General features: G+C 38.7%; 1 protein-coding gene across 8 annotated transcripts in view; it reads left to right on the top strand.

Annotated features, from left to right (window-relative positions):
• The window catches only part of N4BP2L2 (NEDD4 binding protein 2 like 2), an 86,711-nt gene that overhangs the window by 25,587 nt on the left and 40,896 nt on the right, over positions 1-20,228 (top strand). Inside the window, exon 7 of one of the 8 annotated variants that reach the window (XM_053214120.1) lies at positions 32-319. The exons of the other annotated variants lie outside the window; for them this stretch is intronic. Within the exon in view, the coding sequence (XP_053070095.1) occupies positions 32-65 (34 nt within the window). The 3' untranslated portion in view covers positions 66-319. Of the gene's footprint in view, positions 1-31; positions 320-20,228 lie in introns of those variants that run through there. 8 annotated transcript variants of the gene reach the window in all.

Below are 20,228 nucleotides of genomic sequence, written 5' to 3'. Positions count from 1 at the left end.
TACATCTTTAATGGTACCTTTGAATTTGTAGGATTGAAGGTATGTTGATTTATCAACAAAAGTGAGTAAAGAAACCTGTAAGTGGCCATTTATCTACAGTGCTATTTTTAAGAGTCAAAATTGCAAGTAAGATACCATTTAGTATTTAATGTTTTCTATAAGATATACATTGATATAATCGATAATCACGTTTCAGCAACATCTTTGCAATTGAATTTTTACATATGCTGTTGTGCTTTAATGCTTAAAATTTAATTTCTAATATCAATGAGCTTTTGAAGTGTGTAGTATTCAATAAATGGATTGTTAAATTACATAAGCTGTTACGCTGATTAAGTTTGAGGCAGTGTTTCCCAGAAAAGGTCAACACTATGTGTAAGTGGTCTTAATTGATTTTTCTTTAACTGTTCACTTATTACTGAGTGTGCTGTAGTAGTAGATATTATGGCAATTACATCAGTTTTTTGAATTTGTGAAAAATTAAGCATTTCTGTCTTTTGAATAGCATTTTCTTCTGTGTTGTTTAATTCTCCAAAATTAAAGAACAGTAAAAGAGGCAATTACTTAAGTTTACTATATAACTAATATCTTGAGTTAATTAGATTCTCCAAGGAAAACCTTTAAGTATGGAATGAAGAATTCTAACTTGATTATTGCCTTATTTTGTTTTAGTTAACTTAAATAGAAGGACTGGATCTTGTTTGGTTTTTCTTAATCTTTAGAGTAGATTGTGAGGTGTTATTTTATCAGAGGTAGAAGTTTTATTTTATCAGAGGTAGAAGTTTTGTTAGAACAAGAAAGACTTCATGGAAACAGAAAGAGCATTGATTTCATTAATAGATTAAATTACTTTTCAGTTCAGGACCTAGAAAGCAGTATATTGTGGAATTGAGGTTATTGAAATATAGTACAATGTAATACTAGCAAAGATGTAGTTAAAACATTTCAGTTCAAATGTAAGTAAATTGAAGTATGTACAGGAAATGTGATAGGGGCCTGGGCTAGTCATTTTGACTTCATTAAAAATTAATGAGAAAAAAACCAGCTTTTAAAAAAAATTCTGGGGAATGCTAGGAAAGAAATTGTTAAGGCTAGAAGGATAGGCTAGTGGTCGAAAGTGGTATTCTCCCTCCTTACCTTCCCTTTGCTTTTTAAGAACCAATAGAGCCCAAGCTATGAAGAAAGATGATCTTGTACCCTAAATGCCATGAAACGGGGTCTTCCTTGTCATCTTTGGTCACTACCGGGTCTTTGGATCTTTGTCCTTTAAAAAGACTCAATAAAATATTTGTTGAGTATCCTTCCTAAAACTACCTTTTGATATCAAGGACACATTGGTCTAAGTAGAGTAATTTACAGGGTAGTTTGTAATTTAGGAAACCTGGAGCTGGAGTGTGAATTAGTTGGATTTGATGCTTGCTAGGACCAGAGTGTGCAGACCAGCAGGAGGAGTCCTCTTCCACTTCACTTGGTGCATCTGGTGCCATCAGAGCCTTTTTGTTTTGGATTTTGTACCAGTGGTCTTTAGATTTGTGATTTATGATCAAGAAACTAAATCCTACAATACAGATAAATAAGGCAACCTTGAGGCTTTTGATTATCCATTTCTTTTAGGGTCATTTAGAGATTATTCTCTTGCTTTTTGCTTTAACCCTTTGCAGAATTCCTAGACAATCTGTGAAAAATACTTCAGGTATTTGTCCTAAAGTCATTTTTCAGAGCCCTTCTTCTGAAGCACTGTGATCCTAAGTCTAATTAGAAAAAAAAAAAATCAGGGGCACCTGAGCGGCTCAGTCAGTTAAGCCTATGACTCTTGATTTTGGCTCAGGTCATGATCTCATAGTTTGTGAGTTTGGGCCCCATGTTTGGGCCCCACGTCTGTCTCCTCTCAGCACAGAGCCTGCTTCAGATCCTCTGTTGTCTCCCCCTTCCCCCACCTTCAAAAATAAATAAACATTAAAAAAAACTTTTCTTTTTTTGGTTTGTTGTCCTACTTAGAACACTTTTCAGAATATTTATGGCATGATTTTAGTGGAAAGAACACATCATTGCAAGAGTCGGGCAGTCTGAGTTCTACTTCCATTCTCTCTTCTATTTCAGTGGAGAGGGTAGCCCTCCTCCAATCTAAGGTAAATAAGTATACCTGTAGTCTGGATTGCATCTCTTAACTACTTTCAGGAATTTTTATATGTTGACAATTATTCCTTCTCTCTGTAATTTCAATCTTGCTTTCTTTCCTTAAATCCACATTCAGACGTGATCAAGTCTCATCTCTTAAAGCCCCTCTTTATTGTCACCACTCCTTTATAGCCAGACTCCTCTAAAGAACTGTGCACACCTATTGTCATGTTCCCTTCAACCATTTTTTTTTTTAATGTTTGTTTATTCTGAGAGAGACAGCATGTGAGCAGGGGGGGCAGGGGTAGAGAGAGAATCCCAAGCTGACTCTGTGCTATCAGCCTCAGAGCAGGACCGCAGGAGGTGCTCAATCTCACAAACTGAACCACTGAGCCATGAGACCCTGACCTGAGCTGAAATCAAGAGTCGATGCTTAACCGATTGAGCCACCCAGGCACCCTCCCCTCAGCTGTGTTTGATACTATTCAACCCATTCCCGTTTTAGCTTCTTCCTCTACCATTTTAGATTTTAAGGTTTCCAGAATGTTCCTCTGTGTTGATGAGCCTTTTTCAGTTCCCATACGATGACTCAGCAAGCATTTGACTCTTGATCACTTTTTTCCTTAAAATATTTTTCCCTGATGAGGTTTTTGTTCCTATCTCTGCGTACTTCTCAGTCTCATTTGCTGCCTTTCTTGGTTTTTATTTTTCCAAATTCTTTTCAGTTTTAGTTCTAGACCACCTTCTGTTCTTACTCTTCGCTTTCCCCAGGAAATTTCATCATTTCTTACTTGGACATAGTAGTCTCACTTTTTTCTTTGTTGCCCTGTAGTTTTATCAACAGAGCAACTAATCTATAATTAAAAAAAAATTAATATAAACTTTCCCCGACTATTCCAATCTAATGTGAAATAGCCCCATCCCTGTCACTCTTATTACATTGTCCTGTTTTGTCTTCATCATGGTACTTACTAGTAGTTGAAGTTACCTTATTTGGTACTGGTTTGTTGAGGGTCTTCCTGAACAAGAATGTAAGTCCCAAGAGAACTTGTTTATTTTGTCCACAGCTATATCCACAGAATCTAAACCAGTGCCTGTAATACTATAGGAGCTCGTTAAATATTGGCTGAAGGATGGTGTACCCACTGCTTCTGTTATTAACAATATTGATCCCCAAGTGTATTTTCTACAGACCTGTCCTTTGAGCTTCAGACTGTTTACTTAACTGCCTACCTGATATTTCTGCTAATAAGATGAGCAGTGATCGTCTTGAAAGACTGAGCAGTGATCTTTTCTCCCATCTCTGGATTTCTAGGATTTCCTTGCATAGTGAATGAATCTACCATCCATTTCTGCAAGCCAGAAACTTGGGAGTCTCTTTAATGCTTCCTTTCCCTCTTCATATTCAGTTCATCAACCAGGGTCTGTGGATTTTGTCACTTAAAAAATACCTTTTGAATCTCTCTCTCCATTTTTGACTGCCATCTTTCTAGTTTGAATCATCTAGTTTATCTCTTACTGAGACTAGGGTCCCCACATCAATACTTGCTCTGTTCTACCCTTTCTTTGCACAGTCTAACCAGACTAAAGTATAATGGACATATGGAAGAGTACTTAAATTATAAGCATACAGCTCAAAATTTCACAAAGTGAACATATCTATGTAACCAGAGCTCTGCTCAAGAAATAGAACATTACCAGCACCTACCTTGCCTGAGTGATCTTTGTAAAAAGAAAATATAATCACATGTAAAACTTTTCAGATGCTTTCTGTTGCTGTTAGGCTAAAGACCCTGGGTGATGTGACCCCTACCTTCCTATCCAACCTCATGTTTTATTACTCTTCTTACTTTCTGTATTCCAGCCCTACTGACCACCTCTCAGTTCCTTGACTGTGCTGTTCAGTTTCCCTTCCTGGAAAGTTCTGTGTGCACACCCCCCCTTCCATATTCATCCTTCAGATTTGAACTCTTCACGGAAGCCATTTTGGACATAGCAGGCTTGGTGGGGTCCAAAATACATGTTATATGTTCTCGTGTACTTTTTCTTTATCAATTTGTATGAGTAGATGATTGTTTCCACTCATTATTTTTAAATCAGAGATTTTGAGCCAGTCTTTGTATCTGTTTTGCTTACCATTACATGGTCATCAGCTAGCACAGTGGCTAGGAAAAAGTGATATTCAGTATTCATAAAATAAGTGAATATGAGTGGTTGTCAGCCCATTATGGGCTTAATTGTGTCCCCTCAAAGTTCATGTGTTGAAGTCCTCATCCCCAGTACGTAGAATGTGACTCTTTGGATACAGGGCCTTTAAAGGTAATTAAAATAAAATGAGATCATATGGGTTGGGCCCAAATCAAATATGACCGGTGTACTTATAAGAAGAGATTAGGATAAAATGCACACAAAGGGAAGACCTTGTGAAGACACAGCCAGCCAACCTTAAAAGGCAACAAGAGAGACCTTTGAAGAAAACAATCCTGCTGACATCTTGGTCTTGGAATTCTAACATCCAGAATTGTGGGAAAATTAATTTTTGCTATTTAAGCCACCCAATCTGTGGTACCTTGTAGATTTGGCAAACTAACAATAGATTTTCATATTGAGAATTGGTATGCTGCTTTAACAAATACATAGAAATATTGGAGTAGCTTTGGAACTGGGTATGGTAGAGGTTTGAAGAATTTTGAGGTGCATTTTAGAAAAAGCCAAGGTTGCCCCAGGAGATTGTGGGTAGAAATGTGGACGTTAAAGGTGATTCTGGTAAGGGCCATGAAAAGAAAGAGCTATTGAAATGGCTTCTGTTGTCTTAGATACACATACGTGCTCATGAACAGAATGTTGGTAGAAATGTGAAAGATGTTTTGGTGAAGCCTCAGATGGAAGTGTTATTGGAGAATGGACAAAAGGTGATCTTGTTAGAATGTGGCAAAGAACTGGCTGAACTGTATTCCAGTGTTTTGTGGAAAATAGAACTTGTATAATGAACTTGAATATTTTAGCTGAGAGTTCTTTTTTTTTTTTTTTATGTTTATTTTTTGAGAGAGAGAGCAGAGGAAGGTCAGAGAGTGAGAGGGGGACACAGAATCTGAAGCGGGCTCCGGGCTCCAAGTTGTCAGCACAGAGCCCGACACGGGGCTCAAACCCACCAACCGTGAGATCATGACCTGAGCCGAAGTTGGACGCTCAACTGAACCACCCAGGCGCCCCATTTTAGCTGAGAGTTCTAAGCAAAGTGTAAGATCCACAGCCTGGTTTCTCCTTGCTTATAGTAAAATGCAAGAGAGAGAAATTGAGGAAGGAATTGTTAAGCAAAAAGGAACCAAACTTGTGTGAAAAGTTCTCAGCCTGTGCTTATTATGAAGACTTAGAAAGTATGTGTTCTCGAGACAACATCAAGGTTGTTGCTAAACAACTATTTGCTAAAGAGAATACAGGCATGTGACTTATGGATGCATTAAGTTGTCTCAGCAGAACTAGAGCTGAAGTAATGCTAGCAGAAACCCTAACAGCTTGGACCGAAAGGATGAAACAGAATGAAATGAAGGGAAGTGCTCAGACTTCTGGGTTTCCATAAGTCAGTAGAACCGGCTGGCTGTGATCCTGTGTTGTCCTCATGGTTGTGATCATGTGTTATCCTTCAAGAACACAGAAGAATGTCCCTAAAAGTTGTTCAGAGGCTGCCGCCAGGGCTGCCACTGCCATCATGGGATCGGAGCCCCAAGCCTGAGGACGTAGGGCTACCGCACTCGTGGGCCAGAAAGGCAGGGCCTCCATCCCAAGGGGTCCAGGGGGCCCAGGGGACAGAGTATGGACCCAAAGAATAATTATTCTTTAGCCTTAAAATCTAATGGAATTTGCCTTGCTAGTTTTTGAACTTGTTTGGGAACCATTACCCCTTTCTTTCTGATTTTTCCCTTTTGGAATGAGAATGTCTATCCTGTGCCTGTCCCATCATTGTATTTTGAGCAGGTAACTTAACTAGATTCACAGTTCACAGTTGGAGAGGAATTTTACCTCAGGGTGAATCACAACTCAGGTCCACCCATACCTGATGTAAATGATATTTAGATGACTTATTAGAGTTGATGCTGGAATGAATTTAGACTTGGGGGGCTGTTGGGATGATGGGAATATATTTTGTGATGAGAAGAACATGAATTATGGAGACGGTAGAGTGTTATTGGCTGAATTAAGTTCCCTCAAAATTATATGCTGAACTCCTAATACCCAGTACCTCAGAAGGTAACTATATTTGGAGATAGGGCTTTTAAAGAGGTAATTAAGATAAAATATGGTCATATGGATGAGCTCTAATTTAATATGACTGGTATCCTTATAAAAAGAGGATATTAGGACACAGACACACAGAAAGGAAGACCGTATGAAGACACTGGAGGAAGACAGCCATCTGCCAGCCAAGGAGAGAGGCCTTAGAAGAAAACAACCCTGCTGACACTTCATTCTCAGACTCAAAACCTCCAGAATTCTGAGAAAATAAATTTCTGTTGATTAAGCCACCCAGTCTGTGGTACTTTGTCATAGCCTTACCAAACTAATACACTGCTATTACACTAGCTAGCTGAGAGGTATTTCCTTCTCTCTTTTGCAGTCCTTCATGTGTAAAATAAGGATACTTGACTGGATCATTGGTTCTTAAGTTTTAATTCAAAGACTTCTTTTGGAAATAGCGTGTGTTTCATTAAGAAGTATACAGTGGATTGCCTGACACTGGAGGTGTTCACAGTATAATTGAGTTCTGTGTTTCAGACTGTTCCTTCAAGGCGCCTTAGGGACTGTTGTGAAGGACGGAAACCTCCACTTGTAGTAGAGCACAGAATTCAAAATTGCATAATTAGAAGATAAGTTGCAGTTCTGACTGCAGCTTGGGTAAGCCACTTAACTTTCTGAAACTTTTCCTTGTAAGTTTAAGGACAGTACCTTTCCAATCTATAACATAAGGTTATTGGATGAATTAAATGAGAAGACTATGTTAGAATTGTAACTGAAATAGCTCTTTTAGCCTTGAGATTCCATGATTTTGTTTTGCCTTTTGATAATTTCATCTCTTGATACATACTAGGAATAGGCAGAGAAGGAAACAAATTGATTTTTTAAAAATTTATATTTGTTTTGAGTGAGAGAGAGAGAGCGCGTGCACGTGTGAGAGCCAGGGAGGAGCAAAGAGGGAGAGAAAATCCCAAACAGGCACCACACTGAGTGTGCAAAGTGCGGCTTGATTTCCTGACCACAAGATCATGACCTGAATGGATATCAAGAGTTGGAGGCTGAACCAACGGAGCCACCCAGGCACCTCCAAACCAATGGATTTTTATACCAGTTAGAAGTGCTGAGAGATACCTAGAAGGAAAAGTTTGGTGTTCAGTTATTAAATTTGTCAAAGATATTCATATTCCTCTTTAACAAAGGCATTTGAGTTAAGCTGTAGAATAGCTCAAAACAATTTATGTTGCTGCATGTGCCTTTTTCTCCTACAGTTCACTATTGGTTCACCTGTGTTGTGTGGACTGTTGGTATGATCCAGTCAATTTGATATTCCCGTGTTTACTGATAAATTTAGTATGATTAGTTTCACAGAGCAGTGTATTGGCAAGACCATGCAAATATATTTCTTTAAAAGAAGAAAGAAGGATATTTTTGGTTTGTTTTAATGTCAAGCATAATAAAAGTAGGCTCTGTCCCCATCCCACCTTGGTCTTCATGGTGACAATTTTCCCCTTGTTTTTCATACATGACATTCTATATAATGTTCATGTAATGGTGTGTGATACTAGCTTACCTGTAATTCTGTGAAACAGTTCATTGCAGCCTGGGCTTCTATGAAATGAATTATTCAAGATGGGAACATCAGTTTGAGTGTATGTCAGCTTTCTATTTTTGTAATACAGTTAGAGTTGTTACAGGATTCATTAGACAAATGGGAAGAAGGTTTATGTTGGAAGGTAAGAAGCAGTTTGTAATATTTTAAGATGTAATTTACTAGTACCTTGGGATGCTTGGGTGGCTCAGTCCATTAAGCATCTGACTCTTGATCTCTGCTTAGGTCATGATCTCACAGTTTGAGATCAAGCCCCATGTTAGCGCAAAGTCTGCTTGGGATTTTCTCTCCCTTTCACTCTGCCCCCCCCCCCCCCCCCCCGTTCATGCTCACTCTCTAAATAAATAAATAAACTTTAAAAAACACAATTACTAGTACATCATTACTAGTACCTCAAATATAGCATTCTAACTTTTTAATAACATGCCATTCTTCTTGACTCAGATTATTTTGTACTCTTACAGTGAAGAAGAAATTACTATATTTAGAAACAATTTGCTTATAGAAAAATAAGGTTATCTGTAAGTAGAATAAATACCATTCGACAAAGAAGGGAAATCAGAAGAAATAGCAGTTTTTAATTAGTCTTGAGACTTTCCAAGCAAGATGTCAATAAATTGCTGTGGTATGGAAATAATGTGGAATGTTCAAGACCTGTGTGTTTGGTTTTTTGAACTCTCCCTTTATAGGTCAGACTTGCTGAGGGCACAGAGCCTCTAGTAGTTCTTCAGAACAGAAGCTCAGGGGAGCATCTTGCCCATGGCAGTAAAGAGAGCCATAGTGGGTCTTAACTATAAGTCTGAGAAAACACTAAGATTATGCTGAGGAGACAGAAGTTCAGTCAATAAATATGAAGCAAGGTATGGTAAACTGGAAGACACAAAGAGTCTGGAACCAAAACCTGAAATGGAATGGAGTACAGTGGGCTCCACACAAGGAAGTCATGAGTGGTGTTGAAATACTGTAGGCTTGCTTTACTGGTTGTTGGCCGTATCATTCCTTGGTGGGCAATGGACTACTTTTAAGTTACAGAATTGGACTAGGAAAACAAGGCTTCTTCCTTGAATTGTCTTGCCTACTGCGTATCAGAATGCTTTATGTTTTTCCTAAGTACATCAGCCGTATCATGACTGTTGGGACAATCTATGCAAACATGTAGTAGATGGACTTAGTGCAGTAGGGAAATAGGTGGAAACAGAAGCTACTGGGGATGGAGTGGTGGTTTCTTATTGGAGGAATGTGGTTGGGAAATATGAGCCGGTAGTGAGAAGAGGCGGTAAGGTGTTTGTGCATCAACGTGTAGCAGTGGAGTTACTTCTCTACTGTTCAGTTAGTGAGTTGGTTGTCATTGAGTGAAATGTGGAAGAATAGGTTCAGGGAAGTCTTTCTGGAGGAGTTGATGGCTAAGCCTCGTCTAAAAGTGGGATTTAGCAAGGAAAAGAGTATAGGAAAAGGCTTGTAACGCAATAGCCACTGAGTGATTAAGGACTCAGAAGCAGGAAACAGTAATGCATTTATTCATGTGCATATTTACTCAGTATTTCTTGAGTGCCTACTATGTGCCAGGCATTGTTTTAGGTGATACAGCAGTGAACAAAATAGACAAACCCTCTGCCCTTTTGGAGTCAGTGTAGGGAAGCAGATTCTATACCAATAAATAAGTACCAAATAGGTCAGATGATAAGTGCTATGGGAAAAGTTGAAGCAGCATAAATGGGATGGGGAGGTGCGGTGTAGGGGAATGGGTGCTACTTTACCTGGAGTCATCAGTGAAGGCCTAATTGAAGAGGCAACATTTGAGGAAAGACTTGAAGAGAGTGAATTAGCAAAGACAGCAGAGAGGGAAGAGCAATTCAGACAGTGGATCCTACAAGTGAGGGCCCAGATGAGGTGGGACTGTGCTTGGTGTAGTTAAGGACTCCAGGAGATCCATTTGCTTGGAGCCAAGTGATCATAGAGCAAAATAGAAGAGTCCAAGAGGAAGAAGCAACCAGGTAACATGAGCCTTGGAAATTATTGAAGGAACATAGGCCTTTACTCTGCTTGAAACTGTCTGAGAGTTCTGAGTATGCTCAGAACTTGTTTTGAGTTACACAAGTCATTTCTGGCTGCTGTCTTGAGAATCAGTTTTAGGCAAGAGTGGAAGCAGGGCTCTTGCCATAATGCAAGTGAGAGATGATTGTGACTTCAACCAGGGGGTAAAGATGGTGGTGAGGATTGTTGAAGCTGGGTTGTCAGGATTTGCTGAGTAGATCAAATCATGGATATGAGAGAGAAAAAGTTGCAATTTGCTGGGAAATGATGTATTGGAGGAGGAGCACATTTGGAAAGGAAAACAGATACTCCGTTCTCGACATGTTAAGTTTGAGGTGCTGCCTCTGGAATGCATCTGAATGGAGATGAAGAATATGTCGTGTGCTTAGGGGAGAGGCCTGGGCTAGAAATACAAATTTGGGTATGGGTGGGAAAGCAGGTTTTTTGTTGTTGTTGGAACAACATTTGGCAGTGGTTTGATGCAGGTATAGAGATAGTGGAAGATAACTCCAGGCATCAGTTCTCAGTCTTTTCCTCATGACACAGAAAACAAAATTTGCAGGATTTGCTGGAGTAAATGGACCAGCCTACTCTTCCCAAGGTTCCTGGCCCTAGGGCTTGGGAGCTCCACCTGCCACAGGCTCCATTCAGTGGTCTCATCTTTTACCCATTTGAGGCATTGCCAAGCACACGGATTGGGAAGTTCTGCTCTAGAGAAATAGATCAAGGGGTCAAATCTAGGAGAGCCTGACACAGTGTTAATGAGCTAAGACTTTGTCTTGCAGATAATGGTTATCACCAAAGAGATTTCAGCAGAAATGTGTCATAGTTGCATTTGTTTTAGATAGGCACCTTTCAAACTATGGTGAAAAATTAGTTTTTAAAAATTTCTAATCTATCACAGTCTGATACCTTAGTAAAGTGAATTACTAGAAAAAAATTTTAAGTAAATTTTTTTATTAACTTCAACAGATATAAAAATCCAGATTGCTATACAAGTTTTTAAAACTTACTGCCAATTTCTGTATTTATCCTTTTGTGGGCTAGTAGCAGACTGCTCATGGACTGGCATCAGTGTGGATGATACTTTTGAGTAGCAGTGTTTGGAATGGAGTATACTTGACAGAGAAGTGATAGAAAGAAACATCTGTAGACATCTTGTCAGTTAGTTGGAAAGCCACCAAACCTTTTGTTGTGTTTGTTGAATAGGTGGGGTGGCCTGAGGCAGCTTCCCAAGGCAGTGGTTTGACAGAGGTCTAAAACTCGGGGTGGAGCTTACTCTACTGATAAGTACAGTGGCCATTCTGATAACGTGGTCTCTTCCATTTCTTCACCACCATTCTGCTGTTGGGGAGCCCTCCAGGGTTGTCCTGAACTTGGTCAAGCATAGCTTATGTTTAACCATCTCTTGGTAGGTAAAATTTGATTATTTGCTTTAGTTTCCATGGTGACCAGATGGTTACAAAGGATTTGGGTGGAACATGGTAGAGTGACATTGTTGTCACCTGTTTTCCATTGTTGTCGCAAAAAAAAAAAAACCCACCTGGGTTGTTTTAGATGTCTGATATATAGGTTATAAAAAACTAAAAACTTTTAGGAGGAGCAAGGAGGCCTTTCTGAATTGACTACAATTAAAGATGAGTGGAATGATTCACTGTTCTGCATAGTTAGTGCATGAAGGCTACCCTTGTCCTAGGAGAGCCACTGTTCCTTGTTTTTCTGTTTTTGTTCCCCTAATAAAAATATCAGCATTTATCGGAAGAAGATGGAGTCCTCCTGAACCCATGTTATGTTTCTCTGTCTATTCGAGAGGACCCGAGCTGCCCCCTGGAAGTAAATATACCCATCTGACAGGGTCACCAAGTGTGTTATTTAGTCAAACTTTTTTTTGGTTTGTTTAAAAATGGCCTTTTTGTCTGTGATAAGCACAAGTATACTTCCATTGGTATGGACTCCTCACCACACCCCTCCCTAACCCTACCCATCCTAACTTGGGCTGTCCGATCAAGTCTTGGGCAAGAATAGTGAGAAGGCGTTATCGGGTCAGAACCCATATTCTTAAGGAAGCTGATAGATTCAAGAGTTCTTATTGATAGAAATACACTCTGAGTGAGGGAGTCATTGCAAGATGGCTCTTGAATATGCAGTCAGAATTTGGGATTTGGTGGCATGTCAGCTAACTGACCTGCCCCTTGGCACAGTCGATGAGTATCTTTATCTTCCTTGCCAGGGGTGTGTATCTGGTATGTCCGGAGGGTGGTCAAAACCCAGAGGTGGTGTGATTGCATATATGTTTTTGCAGAGGTAATATTCAAATTATTTAATCGTTGGTGTGGTCAGCCAGTTGGCCACCTTGCACATCTCTCTATCTCAGAAAAAATCCTGAGGGAATCAGTGGTGAGTAGTAACAGCCTTTTGGTCAGAGGACCAAAAGAGCACCAGACCTTTGCCTACTGGGGTGCCAGTGCTACTGCTGCTGGTATCTCATCTCATCTTCCACTGTCTTCCAGGCCAGCTCTAGCAGAGGGGACACGGAGGAACAGGGTCTGGGTGGCTGATTGCTCTGGCGGCTAATGCCAGGTCTGTTCTGGGTCAAGACTCACTTGAGTTTCCCCAGGAATGAGTAGGAAAGGCAGGTAAAGCACAGGCTTGCCCTTGGGAGTCCACTCGTGAAGGGAGCCAATAGCAGTGTCCAGGAGACAAGATTTCTGGGGGTTGATTTCATGGGCACCAACTGGTCATAATTGAGGCTGGTTACTGTGCTAGAACGGAAACCTGTGGGCCGTTTGTGGTGCCAGTCACTAACCTGCTGGTTGGGGGGTCAGTGGGGGTCCTAGAGAAGGGGCTGGGCTGCACATTGGAAGGGTCCCAGGGTAACTATATACTAAATGGTACAGAAGAGTTTGAGTATTTTAGCAAACCGTGTTGGCCACATTATTTTAGCTCTTTGAGGTCTGAGAGTCATGGACTCGCAGTTTTATTCACGTAAGGAAGTTGTGTGGTTTCTCCAGTTTTCTCCTAATTCTTTCCTGGGATGGGTGGTGTCCCAGAGAGAATATGAGATCAGAATGCCCAGTATTAGGTGAATAGCACCTCCCTCACCTCTCCTATTCACTGGAATTGATTAGAATTTGTCTCCTGCACTCTCTTTCCTGTATCCAGGGAGCCCAGTGTGCCTCTCACGTGCACATGTTGAATTAACAGTGTCTCTGTGTCTGCTAGTTTTAGGGACAAGTCTGAAAACTTGTGTAGGGAGGTGAGAGGAAATGGACTTGGCTGAGATTGTGGTCAGACAGGTGAGTGAGAGAGCTTAGGTTTTGGAGACAACAGCCAGAGCAAGATAGTTTGCTCAGGTAAGCCAGGACTGATGCAGAAGGGCGTTCAAGCCAAATCTTTAGAAAGCGTGGAAAACCAGTTTCATGAATTGATTTCAAGGACCAAGAGTTTGGAGTTCTAGAAGGGAATGTGAGAAAGGCCACAGAGAGAGGAAGCTCCCAAATCTTCGAAGCAAATAGTACAAAGAATCTCTGGTGTCCTTGTCAACCATTTGATACTTAGATTTATTGGGTCTGTGTAAGGGTAAAAATTCTAGGTGGACACTGGTGAATGTAGAGAAGGTAGTGACATATTTCTGTATGTGGGTGAAATTTATTAGAAAATTTATAGATATTATGTAGAAAACGAGACAGATACTGTACCCGAACTCTAAAAGTATGTCCATAGGAAACAGCTGAGAAAGTGTAATTGGTGAAGTTATTCAAATGAAAGAGTTGAAGGGGAAAGAGAATGCTGTGAACACTTCAGTAAGAAATTGAGCAGGGTAGTTTTGAGTACATTAGAGAGCAGATTGGCTGATTGGGGGTGAGAAGGGTTAAAATATACTGCTTTCTAAGTATAACAAAACAACAAAGATGGTACAGTGAATAGAATACTACAATCAAGGAATTAGAACCGTTGTTCTCATTATACTACCGTTTGGTGACATTACTGTCCCAGTTCATGACTCAAATAATTGCATATAAAGATAATACCTTTTTATTTTCTTACAAATACTGTGAATATTAATGAGGTGCTATTTATGGTATACTCTGGATTCTGCAAAAAAAAAAAAAAAATACTAGACATATTGCTGGCTTCTATTTGGCAGAGTATTTAACATGTTAAGAAATGGAATGTTAGGGCCAAAAGGGATTTATAGGACATCTAGCTAAAAACACATCTTGGAGATGAAGAAATTGAGGTGAAATACCACCTAAAATTCAGTAGAAGTATTAGAACTAGCATCCAGGACTCCTGGCTTCCAGTCATTTCTTTCCTAGTAAGTATTTATGGTGAGTAACATTAGCTTGTAGTGTTTTATTTTTCTGTAAGTTTATTTACTTTTTTTGAGAGACACAGAGTGTGGGTGGGGGAGGGGCGGAGAGAGGGGAAGAGAGAGAGAATTCCAAGCAGGTTCTGTGCTATCACTGCAGGGCTTGATCCCAGGAACCATGCGTGAGATGACCTGTGCTGAAATCAGGAGTCAGGCACTTAACCGACTGAACTACCCAGGTGCCTCAGCTTGTAGTGTTTTAATAGTTCGTCCTTGGCAGTTGCCAAGTTGGCTACCCAGAGAAATTCATGAAGATTTTTAAAGGCACTTACATGAAAATTGAATTCATTCATAATTTATATATTAAAAGCAGCATAAAGCATGATTGAACGAAAATAGGCTCAGTTTTGGTCACGTCTTTAGCTACATTTAACATTTTAAATAGGAAATGTTGACAAGAGACTTTGTTATAATTTAGGGGTAGGGTGGGGACACTTAGCCAATTCAGCAATGCTCAGCATCCTAAGTTCTTCAGATAGTCATAAGGACACCAGAAGTTATATATGTTACTTTCACACCAGTTAATTCTACTTGTCACAAAGCCACAATTCTACATGTGCAACATAGTGATGCATGGAATAGAGAAGTGAAAACTGATTCCAAGAAGTCAAACTTTCTGCTGCTTGGAAGACAGCCAGAACATGTGTTATGAACTATCTCTTAAAAAGGAAGTAGCCAGAGGTCTATAGAAGAATGCCATTGAACTATATGGCCATAGTCTTTGATGATCCCAGATTGAAGTTTTCAGACAGTTTCTCCTTTGGAACACAATATTAAAGGGAAAAATAAAGTCACTGGTGAGGTCCAGGAATGTAGCCAGCCCATCACAAAGATTCTAAAGTCTGGATCATTAAATCCACTGGTACTATATGTGTTAGGATCCACTTAAGTCATATGTCATGAGGGAAAAGGTGAACAACTGCAAGCAGGAAAGTAAAAAATCTACCATTGTACTCAAGCTGCTACCTAACTGAGACACGAGGGAGGGAAAAGCATTGGTTAATATGCTGTGCAGCTTTCACACGTAGGGGCTGCTCCATGTGAGCATTTCTTGTGGCAAGAAGAGAGAACTTTGTCAAGTGTGACTGGCACGTACACGGTGAGGACAGTCTTCCCAAGGACGTAGTGTGGAAATGATCTATAGTGCTTGAATTGTCTTCTTGGATATGCAAACTGGGATATAAATTATACGTATAGATAATTCAAGCATGACCTAAAAAATGCACATAAAGCGAAGAAAAAGCAACAGTCCTTTTTATTCCTAATCCCCTTCACACTCTGCTTCATAAACAGAGTTAACAGTTTGATGTGCATTTTTCAGGCCCTTTTTGTGTTTACGTTAAACACATACACACACACACACACACACACACACGTGCAGGCAATCTGTATGTACGTTAATTGAGGATCTATTGTGTTCCAGATCTTGTTCTAGATATTCTTTCACTCCAAAGAGAAGTCAGAAATACAAAAACAGTTCACTCATTCAGGAGTCATTTCCTTATGCACTTTGTTTGGAGCATGACTAAAGTCTCTAAGAAGAGTTCTGATTTGCTAAAGGAGATGATACATGTTCTGTACACCCACGTCCCTATTTTAAAGGCTCTCTTAATGAGGCGATTTGCATTTTTTGTACAAAATTCCAATAAGGCTATTTTAATGGTTTACCTACCACAAATATTTCAGCAGTAGCAGGTGGTGGTAAAGTTGGGGCCATCTCAGAATAAGAAATTAGATCTGATATCCTGAAAACATTTGATGATACAAAAATACTATAAAATTCAGATAGAACTCAAAAATCTCAACTATGTGGGGCCGTTTGAAAGAGAGCCATTAAAATGTAGTTCCAATATATTTGAAGTCATTTAAGGTATAACAAGAGCTCAGTACAGTAATGGTAACTTATTTGCAGTGACATCACATAGAAGGCAGTAATCAACATAAACATTTGTTTAAAAACATCTAGGGTTATTAACCATTTTCCAGTGAGTAGAATTATTGATGTCTGTCAGTTGACCAAGTTGTATATGATTTTTTTGTGTGTGTTAGAAAATAAAGGCTTCAATAATGCACACATTTTGTTGCTTTCCATCAATGTTATCAGTTTGTATAAATGATGGGGTTAAAAACAAACCCCCAATTTTAAGTGTATGAAATTTTAAATCTCTGCTTATGGGCCATCCAGTTTTGGAAATTGTTTATTCTTAGAGGGGATGATACTTCTTCATGTTTGGAAAGATTTAGCTGTGTAGTTACTATATTTATCTTAAAACAACAGCTGTGACTTTTGAATGTGTCAATCATGTTAAGAACTTGAAAAGTTGTAGCAAATCAGAGATATCTTAATCCTGCTTGCTATTAATGGGATTTACCAAGCAGATTTAAGTTTGTAATTTGAAATGTTATTAATATCCGTTTCAAGCGTACTAAACTAATGAATTCTCACTTTAATCATATTAATTTCTGATAAGAAAACAGATGTTGAGTCTAAAAGTACTTGTAGGATACATGTAGTAAGAATAATGTTTTAAATTTTATGTTGGGGGCAACTGGGTGGCTTAGTTGGTTAAGAGTCTGACTCTTGGTTTGGGTTCAGGTCATGATCTCACGGTTCATGAGTTTGAGCCCCACATCAGGCTCTGCCCTGACAATGCGGAACCTGCCTAGGATTCTGCTTAGGATTCTGTCTCCCTTTCTCTCTGCACCTCCTGCTTGCTCTCTCTCTCTCTCTCTCTCAAAATAAATGAACTTAAAAAAATTCACTTTAAAATCTTATCTTGGTGTTTGGGGTGTTTAAAATAAGCATCATTTGAAAGTGCTAAATCCTAAGGCAGTAGGGGTGATGTGCATATGAGATCATGTATGGGCATCACATATCTCATTTCAGTCTCAGGCAAGAAGTATAATTAAAAAGCTTCATAATATATTTTTCTTTTCCCATAATTTTCAGAAAGTTGTTTAGCTTTACTATTTAATTTGTTGCTTTTCAAATTGTCAGAGTTAGGCCTTTTGAGAGGGATAAGTAAAAAGATTTTTTTTACAAAGTAATATATTTTTTTTACCACATTTGCAAAATTCCATAATAAATGACCATTTCAATTAGGAAGAACTTCTGGTAAAGTAACAACTTTTTGCAGTTTTTTAAATGATAAACTATGACTCTTTGGATTTTTTGTTTTATTATTTTCCCATTTGATTATTGGCTTAGCTACTTTGTAGCCTAAGCTTTTTTCTGTGTGACTTGTCCATCAAAATATATTGTTAATTTCAAATTGCTAGAACTTTTTGCTATAACTTTTTACTAGAAAAACCTACAGAAATTCTCTCTCTCTTTTATATTTGGTGTCTGCTTAATATAAAATGAACAGGGTTAGTTAGGTAATAATAGTGATGTTGAGATCTATGAATTTGTAGAATTCATCATGAGCATGTAATAGGTCATGATGAATGGGGGAGCACCATTGCATAGTGTTTAAGAGTGCAAACTTTAAATGCCAGAGACCTCTACCATCTACCAGATGTTTGGGAAAATTACTCAAATTTAAAAGTGGGGTTGTTAATAGCATCTACCTATTAGAGTTTTGTTGTGAAGATTTGAAAAGATAATACATGGGGCACCTGGGTGACTCAGTGAGTTAAGCGTAGGACTTCGGCTCAGGTCGTGATCTTAAGGTTCCTGAGTTTGAGCCCTGCATCGGGCTCTGTGCTGACAGCTGGGAGCCTGGAGCCTGCTTCGGATTCTGTGTCTCCCCCCACCCTCCCCCGACCTCTGCTCCTCCCCTGCTCACATTCTCTCTATCTCTCTCAAGAATAAATAAACATTAAAAAAATATTTTTAAGATAGTACATGGAAAGTATGTATAGTAAGCACATTAAGGAAAAATAGTGATATGATTAATAACTAAGAAGAGTTATTTGAGACCCAAAGAATATAAAAAAGGAAAAACAAGCCCTGCCCTCTTTCCTTGCAAAATTCCATACCTATGAATTTTCTGAGTTCTGTATTTTCAGGTTCTGAGCCACTGTCCTAAGGATATAAGCCTCTCTTCAACTGTGAAGGCATTGGTTGAGGCTCCTGGAGAAATGTTTTCCTGCTCTAAACAGGGTGAAAAATGAAGATTTACTCTAATTAGAAAATTAAACATTGCATTCTGGACATGTATAAGTCACCAGATAAGCTAAGACAAGAGCAACAGCTCCCACCATAAACCTAGTGGTAAAATTATTCACTTAACAGCGCCTTCTATGTCGCAGGCACTATTCTAGGTACTGGGGGGTCAGTTGGCAGCAAAACAGAAAACACTTCACAAGAACTCAAAGAAGACAAATTAATCCTATGTTATGTTAGAAGGTGATAAGTGCTAAGGAGAAAAGTAAAGCAGGAGAAAGAAAATATAGAGTATCTGGACCAGGGTAAGAAGAGCACATGTATTGGGGGTGGGGGAGGGAGGGAGTGGTTGCAATTTTAAACTCTGGGGACAGGATAGGCTTTACCTGAGAAAGTGACATGTAAGTGACTTAGATTTCCCAATCTTGGTTTAAACAGTTATCAAGGGGATTTTTGAACAACATAAAGTCCAAGCCAAGTTTTTTAGTGTTTATTATATGACCATATAACAAAATAAATTATAATTAGCTGTATGTTTTTCTTACTGAATAGTGGGTACTACTGTCGGTGTAAATCATTTCTTAGCAATGAAAATTAACCTCAGGGATCATTTAAGAAGAATTAGAATGGCCCAAATCTTGTCAATTAAAGTAGATTCGTAATAGAAGATGAGAAATGTAATTGATAAAATTGGAGTTAATATGTTAGAATATTGAGCTCATTTACCTTGTTAATCATGAATTTTATGCATGCAGCAGCATGATCTTGTCAAGGGAAAGTAGAAAGGCTTTTCTGTATTTGAAGCAATCCCTATGCAGTAATGAGAATTTATTTGAAAAGGTGTTAGAAAATTTGAAATTAACTAGTTCCCTTGGGGAATTTAACTTTCAGGGAAACAGTGAATTTTATCCAATATATTTAAAATATATGCTGCTTTGTCTCTTTATACATTTTTTAACAATTTGAGGATAGACATAATGAAATCAATATATTTAAGAACAAGCTTGATGTTAACTTGGAGGATCTGCAGTTTGTTATCGTTACTGGCAATAATAAAATTTAAAGCAAAGTGGAAGCTTCAGACCTCCCATTATAGAAACAGGAAAATGGATTCAGTACACTGTACTGTAGTTCTAATTGGAATTATTCTTGTTCATGACCAATGAGGACATAAAGAAGTCGTTAAGTAATAAAGAGCTTTTTTACAAGATGGAAGTTAACCATAATTTGGGGGTGTTATTAACTAGAACTGAATTTGCACACAGACTTTTTTGTGTGGGATACGTTCATGTTCAGTCAACGCATAATGGTATTATTCTACGGTAAAGCTTAAATGTTGAAAAAACTTTAAACATTTATATTTTTTCTTTGTCTACTTATTGAAGAAGGTCTTAGGGATGCATTTGTGTATTTTTTCTATTAAAAAAGTAGTACATGCTCAATGTAAGGAGTTCTGGACGCACAGAAAATCACAAAGAAATCAATGCCATAATTCACCACCACTGCCATTTTGATATATATATCTTTATTTTAATTGTGGGATTTATAACTTTGATAGCTACGTAGCATGATTGAGAACATAGACCTTGGAATTAGAGAGACTTGAGTTTAAGTCTAACTCCACATATTTATTTATTATGTGAACTGAGCAAATTTCTGAGCCTCAGTTTCTTTATGTGTTAAATGAGGAAGATGATGGTAGTACTTTCCTCACAGGTTGTTCATGGGTAGGATTAAATGAAATTCTATGTACA

This window comes from Acinonyx jubatus, chromosome A1 (assembly GCF_027475565.1).
Source record: "Acinonyx jubatus isolate Ajub_Pintada_27869175 chromosome A1, VMU_Ajub_asm_v1.0, whole genome shotgun sequence".
NCBI lineage: Eukaryota > Metazoa > Chordata > Mammalia > Carnivora > Felidae > Acinonyx > Acinonyx jubatus.
This window is presented reverse-complemented; position numbering and strand designations above follow the sequence as displayed.